The 20,754-nt window shown below is 41.9% G+C and overlaps 2 protein-coding genes across 8 annotated transcripts in view; one reads left to right on the forward strand and one right to left on the reverse strand.

Moving 5' to 3' along the window:
• ARL15 (ADP ribosylation factor like GTPase 15) overlaps positions 1–20,754 on the reverse strand; it is a 405,338-nt gene that overhangs the window by 41,393 nt on the left and 343,191 nt on the right. The window lies entirely within an intron of this gene.
• Positions 3,563–5,386, forward strand: LOC131831734 (ornithine decarboxylase-like). Its single transcript, XM_059173962.1, has one exon. The coding sequence runs from the start codon at positions 3,797–3,799 to the stop codon at positions 5,180–5,182; it is 1,386 nt and encodes a 461-aa protein (XP_059029945.1). The 5' UTR covers positions 3,563–3,796; the 3' UTR covers positions 5,183–5,386.

Here is a 20,754-nt window from a genome sequence, read left to right on the forward strand (position 1 = left end):
CAGAGCAGTGTCTGGGTAGAGAAAGAAACTATTTACTACATGAATGTAAAAAAAAAAGAAAAGAAAGAAATAAAAAGCTATTGAATACTAGTTAGCCCCTTGGGTGTTGTTTGTTTCTTGGTAAACATACTCACGTTCTAACACTTTTTCTTAGATTACTTTCCCACTTAACCAAAGGAGTTGTTTTCTTTACACCTACTCCCAACCAGGAATGGTGTCTGCTAAAAAGCCGATCCACGTTTGTGTGGAAAAGAAAGTGGTGATAAGTTGTCGATTTAAACAGTTTCAAGGTATTGATAAAGAAGATAAATACTGGCGGAATCCTTTTCAGCTACTAGCCACCTTGAGAGTACAAAGCAAGCCTGCCTGTTTAGAGGCTTCTAAGCACACACTATTCCTTTGGGTTAGCACAGTTGGTGGATTTTTATATTGGAAATAGCCAAAATGTCAGCTCCTGGGATAGTGCCCAGCACATAGAAACGCTCAACAACAGTGCAGGGAATTTATTCATGTCTGATTTGCACTTTGATAGCCACATTCCTCCAAAGCAAATACCAACACCACCACAGATTCTAGATAATCGCAGACATTCACATGGCATCTCAAAGAGAAAGAAAAGGAATATATAAGAAATCTTCTATGAAAGAATTAGCGTATAGAAAGGGGTGCATTTAGAGACCCAACAAAAGAATCTTTCTTGATATTTATTTAAAATACAAATGATCACACCCCAAATTTCTTGGTGTAACTGCCTCTTAGAAATAATGATCATAAGCATCGGGGGCAAAAGCTATGATTTGCTTCCCAGCCCTGTTTAGTGCTTTACTTGGTTGTGTGTATTTGCCCGTGGCAACTTTGAGGATTTCAATCTGATTTTGCTCGTGTTATGGTGTAGCAATGCTCACAGAAAGGGTAAACAGTTGGCCCAAGGTCACACAGTCAGAAAGCCGGAAAACCTAGCTTTGATCCCAGAACTGATTGCAGAACTCCTATGCGTGACTACTACACTAGTGTCTAGCCTGGCAAGCCAGGGCATCAGGGCTACTGCAGGGGGTTGGACCAACCTGAGTTGCAATCTTGGTTGTGCCATTTGCTGCCTGTAGGATACCAAACTGTGTATCCTTACCTGAATATAGACCTATCTTTCAGGACTGCTGCTGGAGTTACAATGTCTATAAAATACTGGATAGCTGCTACTGCTGCTGTTACTACCATCACAGCATTCTGAAATTCACGCGAGGCTGAACACCCAGTGCTCTCAATGGTGGGTGCGTTTTATCTGCCTAGAACCTGACACTGGAACTCAGTTCAGCCATCAGAGTTCCTCTGCCAGGGGTAGTTAGTGGAAAAGCTGGGCCCAGAGCTCTGCTTCCTTGCCCAGTGCTATTTCCACCACCCTCTGCTACCTCTCACTTGTTTTACTTTAAAAAGACTAAACGAATCCCAAACATTGCTAATCAAATCCAAACCAAATAAGGAAAGAAACTGTTCCTCCTTAGCGGGGGAGCCATAAAATAGGAATGCAGAAAACACAGGCTTTTGGAAAAAAATCAACAGAATAAACTCAATACTCTTTGGGTACAAATTCCCCCAAGGGAACACAGACCTGACAGAACTGAAAAAAACACCCACTGAAAACACCCTGCCAAGAGTTCTCCTTCCCCAGAGGCCCAGTGTCAATGGCTTTCACCTCTGGCATGGTGACCAGTTACAAAATGGGCCTTCTATGCCTAACCACAGATGTCCTAAATGACAAATTAAGTGTCTAGGAGATAAAAGGTTATCATGGAATAAGTACTGCTCGAGAGTGTGTAAACACACACAGCTTGACACAGGCTTGAAAAAAAGTCTCATTTGGTTTTTAGCACATTTACACTGGTTTTTTTTTTTTTTTGTTTTTTTTGTTTGTTTTTTTTGTTTGTTTGTTTTTGTTTTTTTCTTCTCTAGGATAACTCCTGGGTCAAGAATTTAAACAACTTTTAATACTTAAGAGAAAAGTCCCTCATGGAAGTGCAAAGAAAGTATCAAAATATCCAGGACCCCAACAACGATGGGCGCAGTCTGCTCAGTCAGGGCTGGCTCAAGTCTATAAGGGCAAAGAGAGCAGAGGAGCTGGAAGGACCTTCCCAGCACCACCAGTGCACAACAGGGACAAGAGGAGTATCACCACTACGGAGGGTAAACATCCCAGGGCTGTTCATTTCAAGGTCAGTCCTGTGCCTGTGTTTGAGTTCATGAACGTAGAGGTAATGTCAGTGCTCATGATCAGAGATACACGTCATACTAAAAAGTGCTAAAATAATTTTCTCTTGATCCAGAGGACTGTTAAACACCCTCTAATCATATGGCATTAGGAATTTAGGAGCCTAGAAACACGCAAAATGTCTTATTTTTCTGGCATTTGTACATCTCTTCTAACTTTTTTCCTTTTTCCTTTTCTTTTAGTTACAAAAGGCAGTTTATTCATATTTCCTCTTGGTTAACAGTCTGCAAAAAAAATAAATAAAAATTTTAGGCCGGTGTATGATGCCTAGGACACTGAGAACATGTGGTGAGCAACAGAACTACAATACCACGTCCTGACTTTTGGAGATGTCCCTACTACACTCATGGGTCAATACTCTTACTTTCTTGTAAAAAGGATTACAAAATCAAATCCTATTCCAAAATAGCCTGCATGTATTTTCTTCTGGCTAATCATCACATTATTTTGTATACATTAATCTTTTGTCTAAGATGTCCCAACCATTCTGAACATTTTCTTAACCAGGTTGTTTAAACATTTAAAAAAAGTTCTTATTGGTGTTTGTAGTATTCATCACTATCTGGTCTGACCACATAAGCCTCAGGTTACCATTTGTATTTAATCAGAATGAATTAGAATTATTTGTTTTACGGTTACAAGACTCTTTCCTGTTTATCCACACAGGTTTCTCAGCATCATAAAACTACACAAAAATTCTTTAAGGTATTAGAGATTTCCTCTAGGCCACTCACTGTGATGACTCTTAGACTCCCACCCAAATGCTATCTTCGTTGCATTTCTTCTAGAATATACTTCCCTCAACTACCTAAATCAAGTGTATTTCAAGCATCATTAATTGGATTAGGTTTAGGAAGCGCTCCAAATGCATTCATTGTCATGGTGAATAAAAAGGCAATTGTTATTTTTCTTCAAGTACCTTGACCCTTCCTTTCACTTAGAGAACTACTGTTTTCCAGTAATTTCCTTATGAAGGTATTTCCTATCTTCTGTATCTTCCCATAATCTCATATTTCATGTTAGTGCTTGTATTTCAGATTCCATCTTACTGACATTACAGTTAGTAATGTCATTAAGGTTCTTCTCTTGTGTAAAGTTGCCTTCCTTCCTGTGTTTTCTTGTGTTATAAGTTATATTGGATGAAATAGTGCATATATTGGTCAGTCCCTTCAGCCTCCGCCGCCGCCGCCCCTCTGCCAGAGCTCCGGCGCCACCTCGGGCCGGCGGTCCTCCGCGGGAGGCAGCGAGGCGGCGGGCGGCCGGCTGACGGGGGCGGCGGGGCGCCCGGCGGTCCTGCACGCTCGGCGGCCGCGTCTCCATGGGGCTGGCCCGCGGCGCCCCAGCGCTCTGAGGTGGACAGCAAATTCGGTGTTGATCACACCATTCCCCCTGCTGCACTGGGGCGCACGCATCCTCGGCGGGATTTGGAATTCTGGAGAATTGCCTTTGTGAGAAATTGGCCACCATTTCTTTAAGTTCCATTTCTCCTTAGTTTTCCATTTTGTTACGTTTTTGGAGGAACTTCAAGAAACCATGAACAACTTCAATAATGCGGAATTAGACTGCCATTTCCTCGATGAAGGCTTTACTGCCAAGGATATTCTGGACCAAAAAATTAATGAAGTTTCATCTTCTGATGATAAGGATGCCTTCTATGTGGCCGACCTGGGAGACATTCTAAAGAAACATCTGAGATGGTTAAAAGCTCTTCCTCGGGTCACCCCCTTTTATGCAGTCAAGTGCAATGATAGCAGAACCATAGTGAAGACCCTTGCTACCATTGGGACGGGGTTTGACTGCGCCAGCAAGACTGAAATACAATTGGTACAAAGTCTTGGGGTGCCTCCAGAGAGGATTATCTATGCAAATCCTTGTAAACAAGTGTCTCAGATTAAGTACGCTGCCAACAATGGAGTCCAGATGATGACTTTCGATAGTGAAGTTGAACTGATGAAGGTTGCCAGGGCACATCCGAAGGCAAAGTTGGTTTTGCGGATTGCCACCGATGATTCCAAAGCAGTCTGTCGCCTCAGTGTTAAATTCGGTGCCACACTCAAAATCAGCAGGCTTCTCTTGGAACGGGCGAGAGAGCTGAATATTGACATCATCGGTGTCAGCTTCCACGTGGGAAGTGGCTGCACCGATCCTGAGACCTTCGTGCAAGCCATCTCCGATGCCCGCTGTGTCTTTGACATGGGAGCTGAGGTTGGTTTCAACATGTATCTACTTGATATCGGTGGTGGCTTTCCTGGATCTGAGGATGTGAAGCTTAAATTTGAAGAGATCATCAGTGTTATCAACCCAGCCCTGGACAAGTACTTCCCGGCCGACTCGGGCGTGAGCATCATAGCCGAGCCTGGCAGATACTACGTTGCATCAGCCTTCACGCTCGCAGTTAACATCATTGCCAAAAAACTCGTATTAAAGGAACAGACAGGCTCTGATGATGAAGAGGAGTCCAATGAACAAACCTTTATGTATTACGTGAACGATGGCGTGTATGGCTCATTCAACTGCATCCTCTATGATCACGCACATGTGAAGCCCCTCCTGCAGAAGAGACCCAAACCAGATGAGAAGTACTATTCAACCAGCATATGGGGACCAACGTGCGACGGCCTGGACCGCATTGTCGAGCGCTGTGACCTGCCCGAGATGCACGTGGGCGATTGGATGGTGTTTGAGAACATGGGCGCCTACACGGTTGCAGCTGCTTCTACTTTCAACGGGTTCCAGAGACCGACCATCTACTACGTGATGTCGGGGCCGACGTGGCAACTGATGCAGCAGATCCAGAGCCGCGACTTCCCGGCCGAGCTGGAGGAGCCGGACGCCAGCCCCCTGCCCGTGTCCTGCGCCCGGGAGAGCGGGCTGAAGCGCCCCCCGGCCACCTGTGCCTCCACCAGCGTTAACGTGTAGGTGCTGCTCCTGTAGCTGTTAGCTTCGAGTTGAGCTTGGATTGGGGGATCGGGGGGGACTGTAACTTAATTCCTGCTAGTTTTGAGATGTCTGTAAGTAGGGTCGGCACGGATGCAACAGTGTGGAAGACGAGGAGATGGGGTCACTTATCTGTGTTCCTATGGAAACTATTTGAATATTTGTTTTATATGGATTTTTATTCAATTTTCAAACATGCTACTAAGGGGCGCCCCTCCGCTGCTGAGCAAGCATTTGTAGCTTGTACTTTGGCAGAACGGGCCAAAAGCTTAGTGTTGTGACCTGTTTTAAAAATAAAATATCTTGGAGGAGGAGTCAAGATGGCGGAGAAGTAGCAAGCTGAGACTGCTTCAGCTAGCCGGAGATCAGCTAGATAGCTTATCTAAAGATTGCAAACACCTGAAAATCCATCGGCAGATCGAAGAGAAGAAGAACAGCAATTCTGGAAACAGAAAAACAACCACTTTCTGAAAGGTAGGACCGGCGGAGAAGTGAATCCAAAGCGACGGGAAGATAGACCCCGGGGGGAGGGGCCGGCTCCCGGCAAGCGGCGGAGCAACCGCGCACAAAATCAGGACTTTTAAAAGTCTGTTCCGCGGAGGGACATCGCTCCAGAGGCTAAACCGGAGCGAAGCCCACGCGGGGTCAGCGTGGCCTCAGGTCCCGCAGGGTCACAGAAGGATCGGGGGTGTCTGAGTGTCGCAGAGCTTGCGGGTATTGGAACGGGAAAGCCGGCTACAGAGACAGAGCCGACAGTAAGCTCGCAGCTCCGTGTTACCTTGAACCGGTCGCAGGCTCGGTGAGCTCGGAGCGCGGCCGGAGGTCAGGCAGACGGGAGTAACTGGGCGCTGTTCTCTGAGGGCGCACTGAGGAGTGGGGCCCTGGGCTCTCGGCTCCTCCGGGCCGGAGACCAGGAGGCCGCCATTTGTATTCCCGTCCTCTGGAACTCTACGGAAAGCGCTCAGGGAACAAAAGCTCCTGAAAGCAAACCCGAGCGGATTACTCACCCCGGCCCCGGGTAAGGGCGGTGTAATTCCGCCTGGGGCAAAGACACTTGAAAATCACTACAACAGGCCCCTCCCCCAGAAGATCAACAAGAAATCCAGCCGAGACCAAGCTCACCTACCAAGGAGTGCGGTTTCAATACCAAGGAGAGCAGCAGAATTCCAGAGGAGGAGAAAGCCAAGCACGGAACTCATGGCTTTTTTCCTGTGATTTTTTTTAGTCTTGCAGTTAATTTAATTTTTTCTTTTTCATTTTTTTTTTTTTTTCTCGCCTTCGGGTAAAATTTTTTTTTTTTTAACTGTTACCTTTTTCTTTTTTAACGATTTTTTACTAGTTTATCTAATATATATATATATTTTTTTACATTTTTCTTAGGTGTTTTCTTTTTTAAAAAAAAATTCTTTTCTTTTTTTTTTTTTTTTTTTTTTCTTTTTTCTTTCTTCCTTTTTGAACCTCTTTTTATCCCCTTTCTCCCCACTCACGATTTTGGATCTCTTCTAATTTGGCTAAAGCATATTTTCCTGGGGTTGTTGCCACCCTTTTAGTATTTTACTTGCCCCTTCATTTACTCTTATCTGGACAAAATGACAAGACGTAAAAATTCACCACAAAAAAAAAGAACAAGAGGCAGTACCGAAGGCTAGGGACCTAATCAATACAGACATCGGTAATATGTCAGATCTAGAGTTCAGAATGACAATTCTCAAGGTTCTAGCCGGGCTCGAAAAAGGCATGGAAGATATTAGAGAAACCCTCTCGAGAGATATAAAAGCCCTTTCTGGAGAAATAAAAGAACTAAAATCTAACCAAGTTGAAATCAAAAAAGCTATTAATGAGGTGCAATCAAAAATGGAGGCTCTCACTGCTAGGATAAATGAGGCAGAAGAAAGAATTAGTGATATAGAAGACCAAATGACAGAGAATAAAGAAGCTGATCAAAAGAGGGACAAACAGCTACTGGACCACGAGGGGAGAATTCGAGAAATAAGTGACACCATAAGACGAAACAACATTAGAATAATTGGGATTCCAGAAGAAGAAGAAAGTGAGAGGGGAGCAGAAGGTATACTGGAGAGAATTATTGGGGAGAATTTCCCCAATATGGCAAAGGGAACAAGCATCAAAATTCAGGAGGTTCAGAGAATGCCCCTCAAAATAAATAAGAATAGGCCCACACCCCGTCACATAATAGTAAAATTTACAAGTCTCAATGACAAAGAGAAAATCCTGAAAGCAGCCCGGGAAAAGAAGTCTGTAACATACAATGGTAAAAATATTAGATTGGCAGCTGACTTATCCACAGAGACCTGGCAGGCCAGAAAGAGCTGGCATGATATTTTCAGAGCACTAAACGAGAAAAACATGCAGCCAAGAATACTATATCCAGCTAGGCTATCATTGAAAATAGAAGGAGAGATTAAAAGCTTCCAGGACAAACAACAACTGAAAGAATTTGCAAATACCAAACCAGCTCTACAGGAAATATTGAAAGGGGTCCTCTAAGCAAAGAGAGAGCCTACAAGTGGTAGATCAGAAAGGAACAGAGACCATATACAGTAACAGTCACCTTACAGGCAATACAATGGCACTAAATTCATATCTCTCAATAGTTACCCTGAATGTGAATGGGCTAAATGCCCCTGTCAAAAGACACAGGGTATCAGAATGGATAAAAAAACAAAACCCATCTATATGTTGCCTCCAAGAAACACATTTTAAGCCCGAAGACACCTCCAGATTTAAAGTGAGGGGGTGGAAAAGAATTTACCATGCTAATGGACATCAGAAGAAAGCAGGAGTGGCAATCCTTATATCAGATCAATTAGATTTTAAGCCAAAGACTGTAATAAGAGATGAGGAAGGACACTATATCATACTCAAAGGGTCTGTCCAACAAGAAGATTTAACAATTTTAAATATCTATGCCCCCAACGTGGGAGCAGCCAACTATATAAACCAATTAATAACAAAATCAAAGAAACACATAAACAACAATACAATAATAGTAGGGGACTTTAATATTCCCCTCACTGAAATGGACAGGTCATCCAAGCAAAAGATCAGCAAGGAAATAAAGGCCTTAAATGACACACTGGACCAGATGGACATCACAGATATATTCAGAATATTTCATCCCAAAGCAACAGAATACACATTCTTCTCTAGTGCACATGGTACATTCTCCAGAATAGATCACATCCTCGGTCCTAAATCAGGACTCAACCGGTATCAAAAGATTGGGATCATTCCCTGCATATTTTCAGACCACAATGCTCTAAAGCTAGAACTCAACCACAAAAGGAAGTTTGGAAAGAACCCAAATACATGGAGACTAAACAGTATCCTTCTAAAGAATGAATGGGTCAACCGGGAAATTAAAGAAGAATTGAAAAAAATCATGGAAACAAATGATAATGAAAATACAACGGTTCAAAATCTGTGGGACACAACAAAGGCAGTCCTGAGAGGAAAATATATAGCGGTACAAGCCTTTCTCAAGAAACAAGAAAGGTCTCAGGTACACAACCTAACCCTACACCTAAAGGAGCTGGAGAAGGAACAAGAAAGAAACCCTAAGCCCAGCAGGAGAAGAGAAATCATAAAGATCAGAGCAGAAATCAATGAAATAGAAACCAAAAAAACAATAGAACAAATCAACGAAACTAGGAGCTGGTTCTTTGAAAGAATTAATAAAATTGATAAACCCCTGGCCCGACTTATCAAAAAGAAAAGAGAAAGGACCCAAATAAATAAAATCATGAATGAAAGAGGAGAGATCACAACTAACACCAAGGAAATACAAACTATTATAAGAACATACTATGAGCAACTCTACGGCAATAAATTTGACAATCTGGAAGAAATGGATGCATTCCTAGAAACATATAAACTACCACAACTGAACCATGAAGAAATAGAAAGCCTGAACAGACCCATAACCAGTAAGGAGATTGAAACAGTCATTAAAAATCTCCAAACAAACAAAAGCCCAGGGCCAGACGGCTTCCCGGGGGAATTCTACCAAACATTTAAAGAAGAACTAATTCCTATTCTCCTGAAACTGTTCCAAAAAATAGAAATGGAAGGAAAACTTCCAAACTCATTTTATGAGGCCAGCATCACCTTGATCCCAAAACCAGACAAGGATCCCACCAAAAAAGAGAGCTATAGACCGATATCCTTGATGAACACAGATGCGAAAATACTCAACAAAATACTAGCCAATCGGATTCAACAGTACATTAAAAAGATTATTCACCACGACCAAGTGGGATTTATTCCAGGGCTGCAAGGTTGGTTCAACATCCGCAAATCAGTCAATGTGATACAACACATCAATAAAAGTAAGAACAAGAACCATATGATACTCTCAATAGATGCTGAAAAAGCATTTGACAAAGTACAACATCCCTTCCTGATCAAAACTCTTCAAAGTGTAGGGATAGAGGGCACATACCTCAATATCATCAAAGCCATCTATGAAAAACCCACCGCAAATATCATTCTCAATGGAGAAAAACTGAAAGCTTTTCCGCTAAGGTCAGGAACACGGCAGGGATGTCCATTATCACCACTGCTATTCAACATCGTACTAGAGGTCCTAGCCTCAGCAATCAGACAACAAAAGGAAATTAAAGGCATCCAAATCGGCAAAGAAGAAGTCAAATTATCACTCTTCGCAGATGATATGATACTATATGTGGAAAACCCAAAAGACTCCACTCCAAAACTGCTAGAACTTATACAGGAATTCAGTAAAGTGTCAGGATATAAAATCAATGCACAGAAATCAGTTGCATTTCTCTACACCAACAGCAAGACAGAAGAAAGAGATATTAAGGAGTCAATCCCATTTACAATTGCATCCAAAACCATAAGATACCTAGGAATAAACCTAACCAAAGAGACACAGAATCTATACTCAGAAAACTATAAAGTACTCATGAAAGAAATTGAGGAAGACACAAAGAAATGGAAAAATGTTCCATGCTCCTGGATTGGAAGAATAAATATTGTGAAAATGTCTATGCTACCTAAAGCAATCTACACATTTAATGCAATTCCTATCAAAGTACCATCCATCTTTTTCAAAGAAATGGAACAAATAATTCTAAAATTTATATGGAACCAGAAAAGACCTCGAATAGCCAAAGGGATATTGAAAAAGAAAGCCAACGTTGGTGGCATCACAATTCCGGACTTCAAGCTCTATTACAAAGCTGTCATCATCAAGACAGCATGGTACTGGCACAAAAACAGACACATAGATCAATGGAACAGAATAGAGAGCCCAGAAATAGACCCTCAACTCTATGGTCAACTAATCTTCGACAAAGCAGGAAAGAATGTCCAATGGAAAAAAGACAGCCTTTTCAATAAATGGTGCTGGGAAAATTGGACAGCCACATGCAGAAAAATGAAATTGGACCATTTCCTTACACCACACACAAAAATAGACTCAAAATGGATGAAGGACCTCAATGTACGAAAGGAATCCATCAAAATCCTTGAGGAGAACACGGGCAGCAACCTCTTCGACCTCTGCCGCAGCAACATCTTCCTAGGAACAACGCAAAAGGCAAGGGAAGCAAGGGAAAAAATGAACTACTGGGATTTCATCAAGATCAAAAGCTTTTGCACAGCAAAGGAAACAGTTAACAAAATCAAAAGACAACTGACAGAATGGGAGAAGATATTTGCAAACGACATATCAGATAAAGGACTAGTGTCCAGAATCTATAAAGAACTTAGCAAACTCAACACCCAAAGAACAAATAATCCAATCAAGAAATGGGCAGAAGACATGAACAGACATTTCTGCAAAGAAGACATCCAGATGGCCAACAGACACATGAAAAAGTGCGCCATATCACTTGGCATCAGGGAAATACAAATCAAAACCACAATGAGATATCACCTCACACCAGTCAGAATGGCTAAAATCAACAAGTCAGGAAATGACAGATGCTGGCGAGGATGCGGAGAAAGGGGAACCCTCCTACACTGTTGGTGGGAATGCAAGCTGGTGCAGCCACTCTGGAAAACAGCATGGAGGTTCCTCAAAATGTTGAAAATAGAACTGCCCTATGACCCAGCAATTGCACTATTGGGTATTTACCCTAAAGATACAAATGTAGTGATCCAAAGGGACACATGCACCCGAATGTTTATAGCAGCAATGTCCACAATAGCCAAACTATGGAAAGAACCTAGATGTCCATCAACAGATGAATGGATCAAGAAGATGTGGTATATATACACAATGGAATACTATGCAGCCATCAAAAGAAATGAAATCTTGCCATTTGCAACAACATGGATGGAACTAGAGCGTATCATGCTTAGCGAAATAAGTCAAGCAGAGAAAGACAACTATCATATGATCTCCCTGATATGAGGAAGTGGTGATGCAACATGGAGGCTTAAGTGGGTAGAAGAATAAATGAAACAAGATGGGATTGGGAGGGAGACAAACCATAAGTGACTCTTAATCTCACAAAACAAACTGAGGGTTGCCGGGGGGAGGGGGTTGGGGAGAAGGGGGTGGGATTATGGACATTGGGGAGGGCATGTGATTTGGTGAGTGCTGTGAAGTGTGTAAACCTGGTGATTCACAGACCTGGGGATAAAAATATATGTATATAAAAAATATATGTTTATAAAAAATAAAAAATAAAAAAAAAAAAATAATAATAAAATAAAAAAAAAAAAAAATCATTCCATTCTTAGTATAGAAAAGTTTTTTGCTGGAACAGTTAAATTTTATCAAAAATTCTTGTCACCTCCAGAAATGAGCATATAATTTTCTTCCTGTTATTTGATTTACTGATATATTAATGTGTTATTATTTATAGATTTATAAAAAAAAAAAAAAAAAAAAAATAAAAATAAAATATCTTGAAATAAAAAAAAAAAAAAAAAAAAAAAAAAGAAATAGTGCATATATTTACCTTAGAAAATTTACAATGCATTACTTGATCTTTGCAATTTTTTCGTTTTGTATTATGGACAATATTCTGCTTAAAAGTTATGAGAATGGACTACTTAAATATATTTACTTCCTACCAATATCCTGTCTCTCACAGTCATTTATGCAAAGATAAAACGCCTTTGGGAAATTAATATTGGCTGGATAGAGATCATCCCAACTAAAGACATCTCAGCCCTTTAAGATTCTAGTTCTCTCAAAGATTAAGAAAAATACCAACTGCATTTTGAGATATTTTAAATGTGAACTGAGGGTTTCTTAGGATGTCTATCTTCTGTATCACTTAATTTTCTTTCTAGAATATGTGTTGGCTATACTGCAGGTAATAAGGGTTTTCTACAACATAAATGATGGAAAGGAAGCCAGCATGGCATTTGGACTAAGAAAAATATTCATTCATAATACTTCAGTTTTGCAAATAAAAAGTTTGAATCCTAGTGTTCCTTCCATTTGAAGTCTGTGGGTTAATAATCATAAAAGACTAGAATTAAGCACTATAGGATTCTAATGAATATGCACAAAAATCTGTAATTTAAATGTGTTACCCAGAGATTTAACCAGAAAAAAACCAAGAAACATTTGCGCTTTGCTTGAAAGTAAAACAAAGGCCTGAATTTTTTAAAACCAGACCATCCAATGCTATAGTAGTGCTTAATTCCACAGGGACACAGCAGATTTGCATTTTCTTAACTTGTTTAAAGAAAAACAAAATCCATAAACTTTTCTCTCTACCTTTGAGCAATTTAACAAAATCAAACTTTGAAAGAGATCAAGAGTAGAAATCAAAGTGCCAAAGATGGTTAAGAAAAAGTCAGCTACTCTGGTGGGAGTTACTTATACATATCTGAAGAATTTTTCCTCAACACCAAATGAAATTAACAGGAATTCACTCATTATGCATGGTCTAGTATAATATTAAAGGCCCATAGGTTATTTCTCAACTTTTACAGACACAGAAGTTAGACGTCATGCTTTTACATTTAACAGAGAACAATTTAAGGATTAAAACAAAACAAAACAAAATGGAAAGAAAGAGACATGCCCACTTCACCTATGCCCATAACTTCTGGAACTTTTATGTTTAATATGAAAAATAGAAAAACCATTTCTAATGTGATGTCAATTCTTTTGAACTTCCAATAATTTGAATGTACATTTAACAGCAAATAGTTTAATAATCACATCACGCAGCTGACTTAATTCTCAAAATGTCTTTGTAGTTTTATTGTTCTGTAAAAGCAAACTGTTTCATCGAAAACTGTACTAGGTTGGGTTTTTACAAGAGAAGTTTATTATATTGCTCATTAAAGCTTACTGATTAATTACCAAGTTTAGTCAATGAGGTTCCTTTGAACTGCCTGTGAGATGAATATTTTATTACTTATTTTCATAATAATGAGTAGATTTGACAGATTTTCACCTTACTAAACCTCAATGGCTTATTTCACAATGTTATTTTTTTGTTTGACCAAAGTATTAGTCATTCTTTTCCTCTCCTCCTCATTCTCCTTTCTCTTTACTTCTGTATGGTTTTTTAAAAGTATGAAGAAATCTAACATTACACATCGTTACACAATAAAATGTGCCTGCAATCCTTAAATAAAGGATTATGTATACAGAAATACATGAAAACTTGCTGTTCTTAGAAAAGAACGGAATGGAACAGATAAATAAATTTCCACATCTGAGGAAGAATTTTCTTTTTTAAGGAGGTTGGGTAACTTCATGCAGAAAAACCCTACCAAAGTGGCTTGTCATTAAAAATAAATGAAGCAAGGATTATTGGGTTTAAGTTGCTTTCCTATGAGTTAAAGTTTTTCAAGGTTTTGGCCAAGTACATGAAGGTAAGTGATGCCTTCTGGTTTTGCCAAAGAACACCAGAACCTACAAACTTGAATGGCTCTAGAAGGATGAATCTTGAACTGGGTCAATTCTCCGTAACAGGCAACCAGAGAATATTTGCCAGTCCAAGTCCACTTGACGTAAACTATTAGGTAACAGCAGGCCAGATGCATGTTCCCGATGAGGCATAGGTTATGTATTTGGTGGTTTCTTCCTCTCTTTCGTCCCTCCCTTTCTTAGCTCCCCTGCACCCAGCAACAGCCTTTTAGTGCCTAACTGTGGCTGATGCTGAAGAGAGAATTGTACAGATACCATCCATAGCTTGAACAGGCATATAAATAATACATGCAGGGGTGCTGGGATACAGTAAATGGTCAAAGAAGTTAGAATATTCTTGGTTGCCCAGAGATCAGTTTAGGAATAAGAAGTGGAAGTTGTGGTAACTTCACACAAAGAAATCACTTATGTAACATTTCAGAAGTGTGAACTAAGGGCACCTGGCTGTCTCAGTCCCTTAAGTATCAGACTCTTGGGTTCATCTTGGGTCATGGGTCTCAGGGTTGTGGGGTAGAGACCTGCGTTGGGTCCCTCACTCCGTACTGCCCTCTCTCCCCCTCCCCTCCCCCACTCGAGGTCTTTCTCACTCTCTAAAATAAATAAAATCTTTAAAAAAAAAAAAGAAAAGGAAAAGAAATATATAAAAATAATCACTGAGTTTATATCCAGATTAGATGGTAATGAATCCCCCCCCCTCCTTTAGATTTCAAAATTTTTCACAGTACGATCGTAGTTGTCAATCCCTGAAATTTCTATGGAACTGTGCTGCCCTGTGCCCTGCAGTTAGCTGGGACCACGTGCCGAGTACTGAAGAAATTGTGAATGGAGGTGAAAAGTGGAGGGTTTAATCGCCAGGGCAAAACCCCATCCCCACCCTAGCTCTCTTTTCCCTCTGCCACTGCAAATGGCCATGTTCAAGATGGTGGTCATCCTCTGGGCCTGAGTCTGTGATTACAGACCAACAAAGGGCCTCTCCCATTTGGCCTGTAATGGGAAGGTAGCATGAATGAGAAAGAAATCTTTGTTGCTTTAAGACGTGAGTTTTGGGGGTTAGTGATTACAGTGTATTTCTGCCTAAATATGCGTGTGTGTGTGTGTGTGTGTGTGTGTGTATTTTTTTTTTTAAACCTTTCAAGTGGGAGAAGACAGAATTACTAATTCTCTAAGCAAAGATTTCTTGAGACCCAACTGTGTGGCCAGAATAGAAGATGCGCAGCGGGCCTGGAGGTAACATTCTAATGGCCTGACCGAATGAATGTATGCAAACAGATCAACCTTGAAAAGGAGTATATATAAAATATCATTTCAGATGATGGAAAGTGCCCCGAAGAAAATTAAAGCACAGTGAGAAAGCAGAGCATTTTTGGAGGCAGGAAGGGTGGGGACAGCTATTTTTGATAGGGTATCAAGGAAGCCTTCTCTGCGTAGGAGTGAGCAAGAGTCTCACAGGAAGATTTGGTTAAGAGCGTTCCTTTTAAGTCAGTTTTTCTTCTTTATTACAATGAAATTTTATCTATCAAAGCATTCTGACCAAAATATGTTAGAGTCAATGCAACTAGAAGCTAGCAAACGATGCAGAAAGCAGAAGAAAAGGAAGTCAAGGAGTTAAGGAAGGGCTACATAATTGAAGGCTGAATCAAGGGAGCTTTTTATTTTTCTTCTACTGAAGGTTCCCAGAAAGGAAGTGGCAAGATCTAATTTCATATTGTAAGATCACGGGCTTCTGTGTTTAGAATACAGGCCAGCAGGAGTGGGGACAAAGAACGGGTAGGAAGTAGTCACAAGGGTCCAGGTGGGAATGGTGGCAATTCTGTAGACAGGTTTAAGATACATCTGAGATAAAGCCCAGTGGTCTTGCTCCTGTGGAGGGATGAGGAAGACTAGTGTCCAGGAATTGGGTAACAGGGGTGGGGCGTGGAAAGTACGCTACTTTTACTGAAATAGAAAACACTGGAAGAGGAGTTGGGCTGGATTAGGAGAGACGGTGGAGAGGGAAGACCAGAAATCTTTTGGCCTTAAATGTAAGATGCCACCAGACATACGCTGGGAAGTTGAGGAAAGATGGGAATAGTGTGGAGGGTGTGGCTAGAGATATAAATGTACGAGTCATCAGCGCATTTCAAACCACTGGAAAGGGATCACCCTAGGATATGCATGTGGATGGAGAAGAGGTCTAAGAAATGAGGCCGCCCAACATTTAGAGGTAGAGAAAGTGCTTCAGGAAAGGATGGGTCTGCTATGGACTGCTCAGGAGTCCACTCACAGGATGCCTGCCTGCTGTGGCTTGAAGAGAAAATGAAGGCAACATATCAACAGTAAGTTCTCTCTCCATGAGCCTTACTGTAGAGGCTGCTTGCAGAGTCAAGAAAGGAGCTGGCTGGAGTAAGGACAGAGGGGTGGAAAGACAGACTTTAAAAAAAAAGTTTTTTTTGAAATAGGTCACATAATAGCATCTTGTATCCTGACTGGAACAATCCACTAGTGAGAAGCAAAAACTGACGGGGCAGGTAAATGAAGCGATTAGGTTTGGTCACAGGAAGATGAAGGTTCTTTTCTGATGGTGTCTATTTTCTCAGGGAGATAGGCAGCAAGGTCATCCACTGAGAAAGGGGAGGGTTGTGGGAGGTCTGTGGTAGGAGGGAAGGTATGACCTGGTTCTCCTCTGAGCACCCACCAGGGAAATGCAGTAGGATTGCCGGGAAATTCTGGGCTCCTGGGGCCTTATGGTTGTCAGTCAGGAATGCGGTCCATTCTTCCTCCAGTCATGTTCAGCTATTCTGATGCAGGTGTGGAGGGAGTTGGAAAATGGAATGTGGTTGTCAAAGTTATAGGGATTGAAAATGAGGTGTTACAGGTGGAGCGGCTACTCTTACTGACAGGGGCTAGTGGACAGTGGCCTCAGAGAGAATGGCTGAGGAAGAAGGCAGTAAAGAGCACATGGAACTGAGAGGCCGGGGAGCTGGATGAATTTTCTACCTGGAGGCTACAGTCTCCCAGAAGGACTGACTAAGCCACGGGAAGAAGAGGGAAACCCAGTGCTTACAAGTATCAGTGAATGATGGGAGGACTCAAGAGGAGGTTATAGAGAATGTACGTGGCCAGGAAGGTGGCAGGTACAATGGTATGTGGGCTTATGACACAAAGGAACTGGGATTTTTTAATTGGAAGAGAAATGGTCTGCATGTGGCAGCAGAGCAAGAGGGTAGCACAACTACCCTGGCTCCTGGTCCTGGGTATGTGGGCTACTGGAGGGAAGAGCCATGAAGACAGAAGCGCAGTAAGTGAAGGTCAATGAACTTGGGTCTCTGCGATGACCTTATGGAGTCTCTGATCTACGTGGGAACCACCACCGTGCCTGGCACAGAGCCAAACATACAACAGGGTTTCAACGAATACTTGGGTTTTAACTAAAAGGAGTTTGAAAACATTATCAATTCCACAGACAGCCTAGATATGAGGCTTTAGGAAAAGTCCAGAAGGGAGTAGTCAAAGAATTTGAGCAAGAGACTTGGAACATAGGAGGAAAGGGCTGAAGCAGAGGAATGACCTGATCCCCTCGTGGCCGGCTCCCCACCGTACCCTCAGCCAGTAGATGTGCCGGCACCAGAGCCTTGATTTTCGTGTGTAATACTTGTATTGCTTTCTAGGCTTTCAAATTCTCTCATCCACTCACTAGAAATTCATCTGCTTCAGTACCACTGCTTTTGTTCATCATTGCATACCTAAGGCCTAGCGAAGCATCTGGCAGAGAGAAGGTACTCAAACAACAGAGAATGAAAACAGAGAGGAGAAAAGCATGGTTAGAAGGAGCCCAATGATGCTGCATTCCCCAGAGGAAGGCTGGGGTGTGTTCAATACCCATGGATCCTTTCTTTGGGACGGACCTGATACTCAAGAAAGGAGTGGTGAGGAAGGACTGTTGAGTGTTGACGGCTGGGCCCCAGTGAGGGAGGCGGCAGGCCCGTGGCCCCAGGGCTAAGCAGCACTTGACTATGGGTGAGGCCAGGAGATGTGGGGGCAGCTCTCTCTTCTCTACTCAGCCAGCTTTGAATTCTTTCCTCAAGCCCAGACGACCTGGGACCTTCTCTCTAAGGAACTCCATTTTGTCCCTTGTGTCGCCCCCATGTTCTCCACTACCTTATTCCAATAGACCACTACTGTGTCCGCTCTAATCCTCACTTCAGCGCTGCTATTACTTTGCAGCTGTGAACACGGACATATGCACTGTTTACTGAGTATGCACATGTAAGTCAGACGTACACTGACATCAGTCAGTTTATCTTTTAGATGATAAACTCTTAGAACCGGGGATTTGCAGTCTCCTTAGTGTAATCTTTGGTTAGCTAACTCAGTTTGTTTAGGTCAAGGTTAAGGATTTAACCTCCAAATGGATTATTTAATTTTGCTTTGCTTCTCTGCCTCAGACTACCCCCGATTCAGGCATTGCCAGCACACTGAGAAGTGTTAAACAGAGAGAAAATAATATAGGGGAAAAAAAATTAACATTTGAATACAAATTTCCCACTTTACTATGGCAAACACCATAAGTTAAAAAGAACAGCAGTGAAATTCCAAAGCACCTGAAAAATGAGTTGAGAAAACAAAAAGGTTTACATAATCTAAAATTCCTGACTGCAGAAATATGTAAATATATATATTTAAACTTGAAATATATGGCCATTCCTATTAAATGTAAAGTCAAATAAATTTATGTTAAAGTAAAATGTAGTCTCCTCATTCCACTAACCATAAACACAGAAAAACTTCAGATCTGGGAAGGCCCTTGCAGGCCAACCCCCTCATTTTGTAGGTGAAGTAACAAAAGCCCTGGGAGAGGTTACCGATGTACTCGGCATCAGCCAGCCACGTGAGGAGGCACCGGGAAGCAGGCACTCGGGAGGCTTTGAGCACACACAAGTCTGCATTTGACCCTGACCTTGCACTCTTTTAACTGCATGACATTGGGAGACTGTACTGTGTCAAAGATGGGAAAATTTGTGGACAAAATCCTTAAAACTATCATTGGCAGTGCCCAATTTTGGAAAACTGGATCTGAGGTAGTCTTCAGGCAACCTAGGGAAAAGATGAAAAGACCCATCCACAGTATAAGCCCCTGAGCCCCTCCCAGTTACCACAGGATCTCCTCAGACATAGAAAAGCAAATCAGGGTTCACCATTTTGGTTTTCCATGCCTGGGAGAAAAGGAGAAGAGGACTATGAGTCATAATCAAGCAAAGCTAATTAACTACCGCCCAACCTCATTACAACACTACATACAGAAGTCTAACAAATTCAATCATGTATGTGGGATCTCATTACTGTGAGGTTAATGAAATAAGGACAAAGGTTGGGATGAAGGAAACAGGACCCGCAGTGTTAAACCGGACTTTGGGTTAACATCGGTGCACTAGTCTCTATCAGAGTTTACTGTATCTTAAGCAGTAAGCCAGGGCTTAGCCAAAGAAAAGAAGAAAAAAAATAGGAATGTGTGTGTGTGTGTGTGTGTGTGTGTGTGTGTGTGTGTGTCTGAATTGATAATGGGGAGAGAATGGGAATGAGGTGTAAAGCAGCACAGGTAAAACTCCCTCTTTTTCATGGATTAAGGAGACCATTGCTAAAGCACACCGGTTTCCTGTTTTCTCCGCTAGTTGAGAAAGGACAGAAACACCTTCTGGAAAGAAGCAGAATTTTGTAAGGGAAGGAAACACCAGGGGCTGGTCTTCTTGGTAATAAAAAACTAAAAAATAACAATAAAAAAAATACTTGCTATCACCTCCTTTTTTTTTTTTCCCCAAGATTTTATTTATTTATTTAACAGAGGGAGAGAGAGAGATCACAAGTAGGCAGAGAGGCAGGCGGGGTGGGGGGGGGTGGGAAGCAGGCTCCCTGCTGAGGAGAGAGCCCAATGTGGGGCTCGATCTCAGGACGCTGAACCGAAGGCAGAGGCTTAACCCACTGAACCACCCAGGTGCCCCTTGCTATCATTTCCTTAAGTTGGAGGGATAATCAAAAGTCAGAAAGAAGACCCCCGCCCCCAATATCCTCGTTTCCTCAAAGAGAGAGAACACCTAGATCAAAACCTGCTGCAGAGGGGCACCTGGGTGGCTCAGTGGGTTAAAGCCACTGCCTTCGGCTCAGCGAAGGCAGAACTCAGAACTCCTCGCGTTCTTTGCTCGGCAGGAAGCCTGCTTCCTTCTATCTCTCTGCCTACTTGTGATCTCTGTCTGTCAAATAAATAAATAAAATCTTTAAAACAAAACAAAAAAAAACCCTGCTGCAGAGCATTTCAACAACGACTGAGGGAGAGTGAAGGCCAAATCCTGCACCCAACCGTACAAGCCCCAGCTCAACTCAGTGCACCCCTCCCCTAGCATGTGGCCTCAGGTCCTCAAATCCCAAAGAATCAAGTGCCAAGGACAAGGCATGAAGATCTCATCAGAGAAGGCAAAAGGAAATCAAGACCAATCCACCAACTCTATAGAGCAAAGACATTCTTAACTGGGTTGTTCAAATTAAATAAAGTCAAAAAAAGAGAAGAGTACGACAATGAAGCAGGATGGCCAGAACAAAGGCATACTGAAAGACGGTAAGAAGAGTGGGAAGGAAACAGGAAGCCATTTTGGAAGAAACTATAAGCCCCACACTCCACCCCCATCTCTGT

The sequence above is a fragment of the Mustela lutreola genome, chromosome 5 (assembly GCF_030435805.1).
Source record: "Mustela lutreola isolate mMusLut2 chromosome 5, mMusLut2.pri, whole genome shotgun sequence".
Taxonomy (NCBI): domain Eukaryota; kingdom Metazoa; phylum Chordata; class Mammalia; order Carnivora; family Mustelidae; genus Mustela; species Mustela lutreola.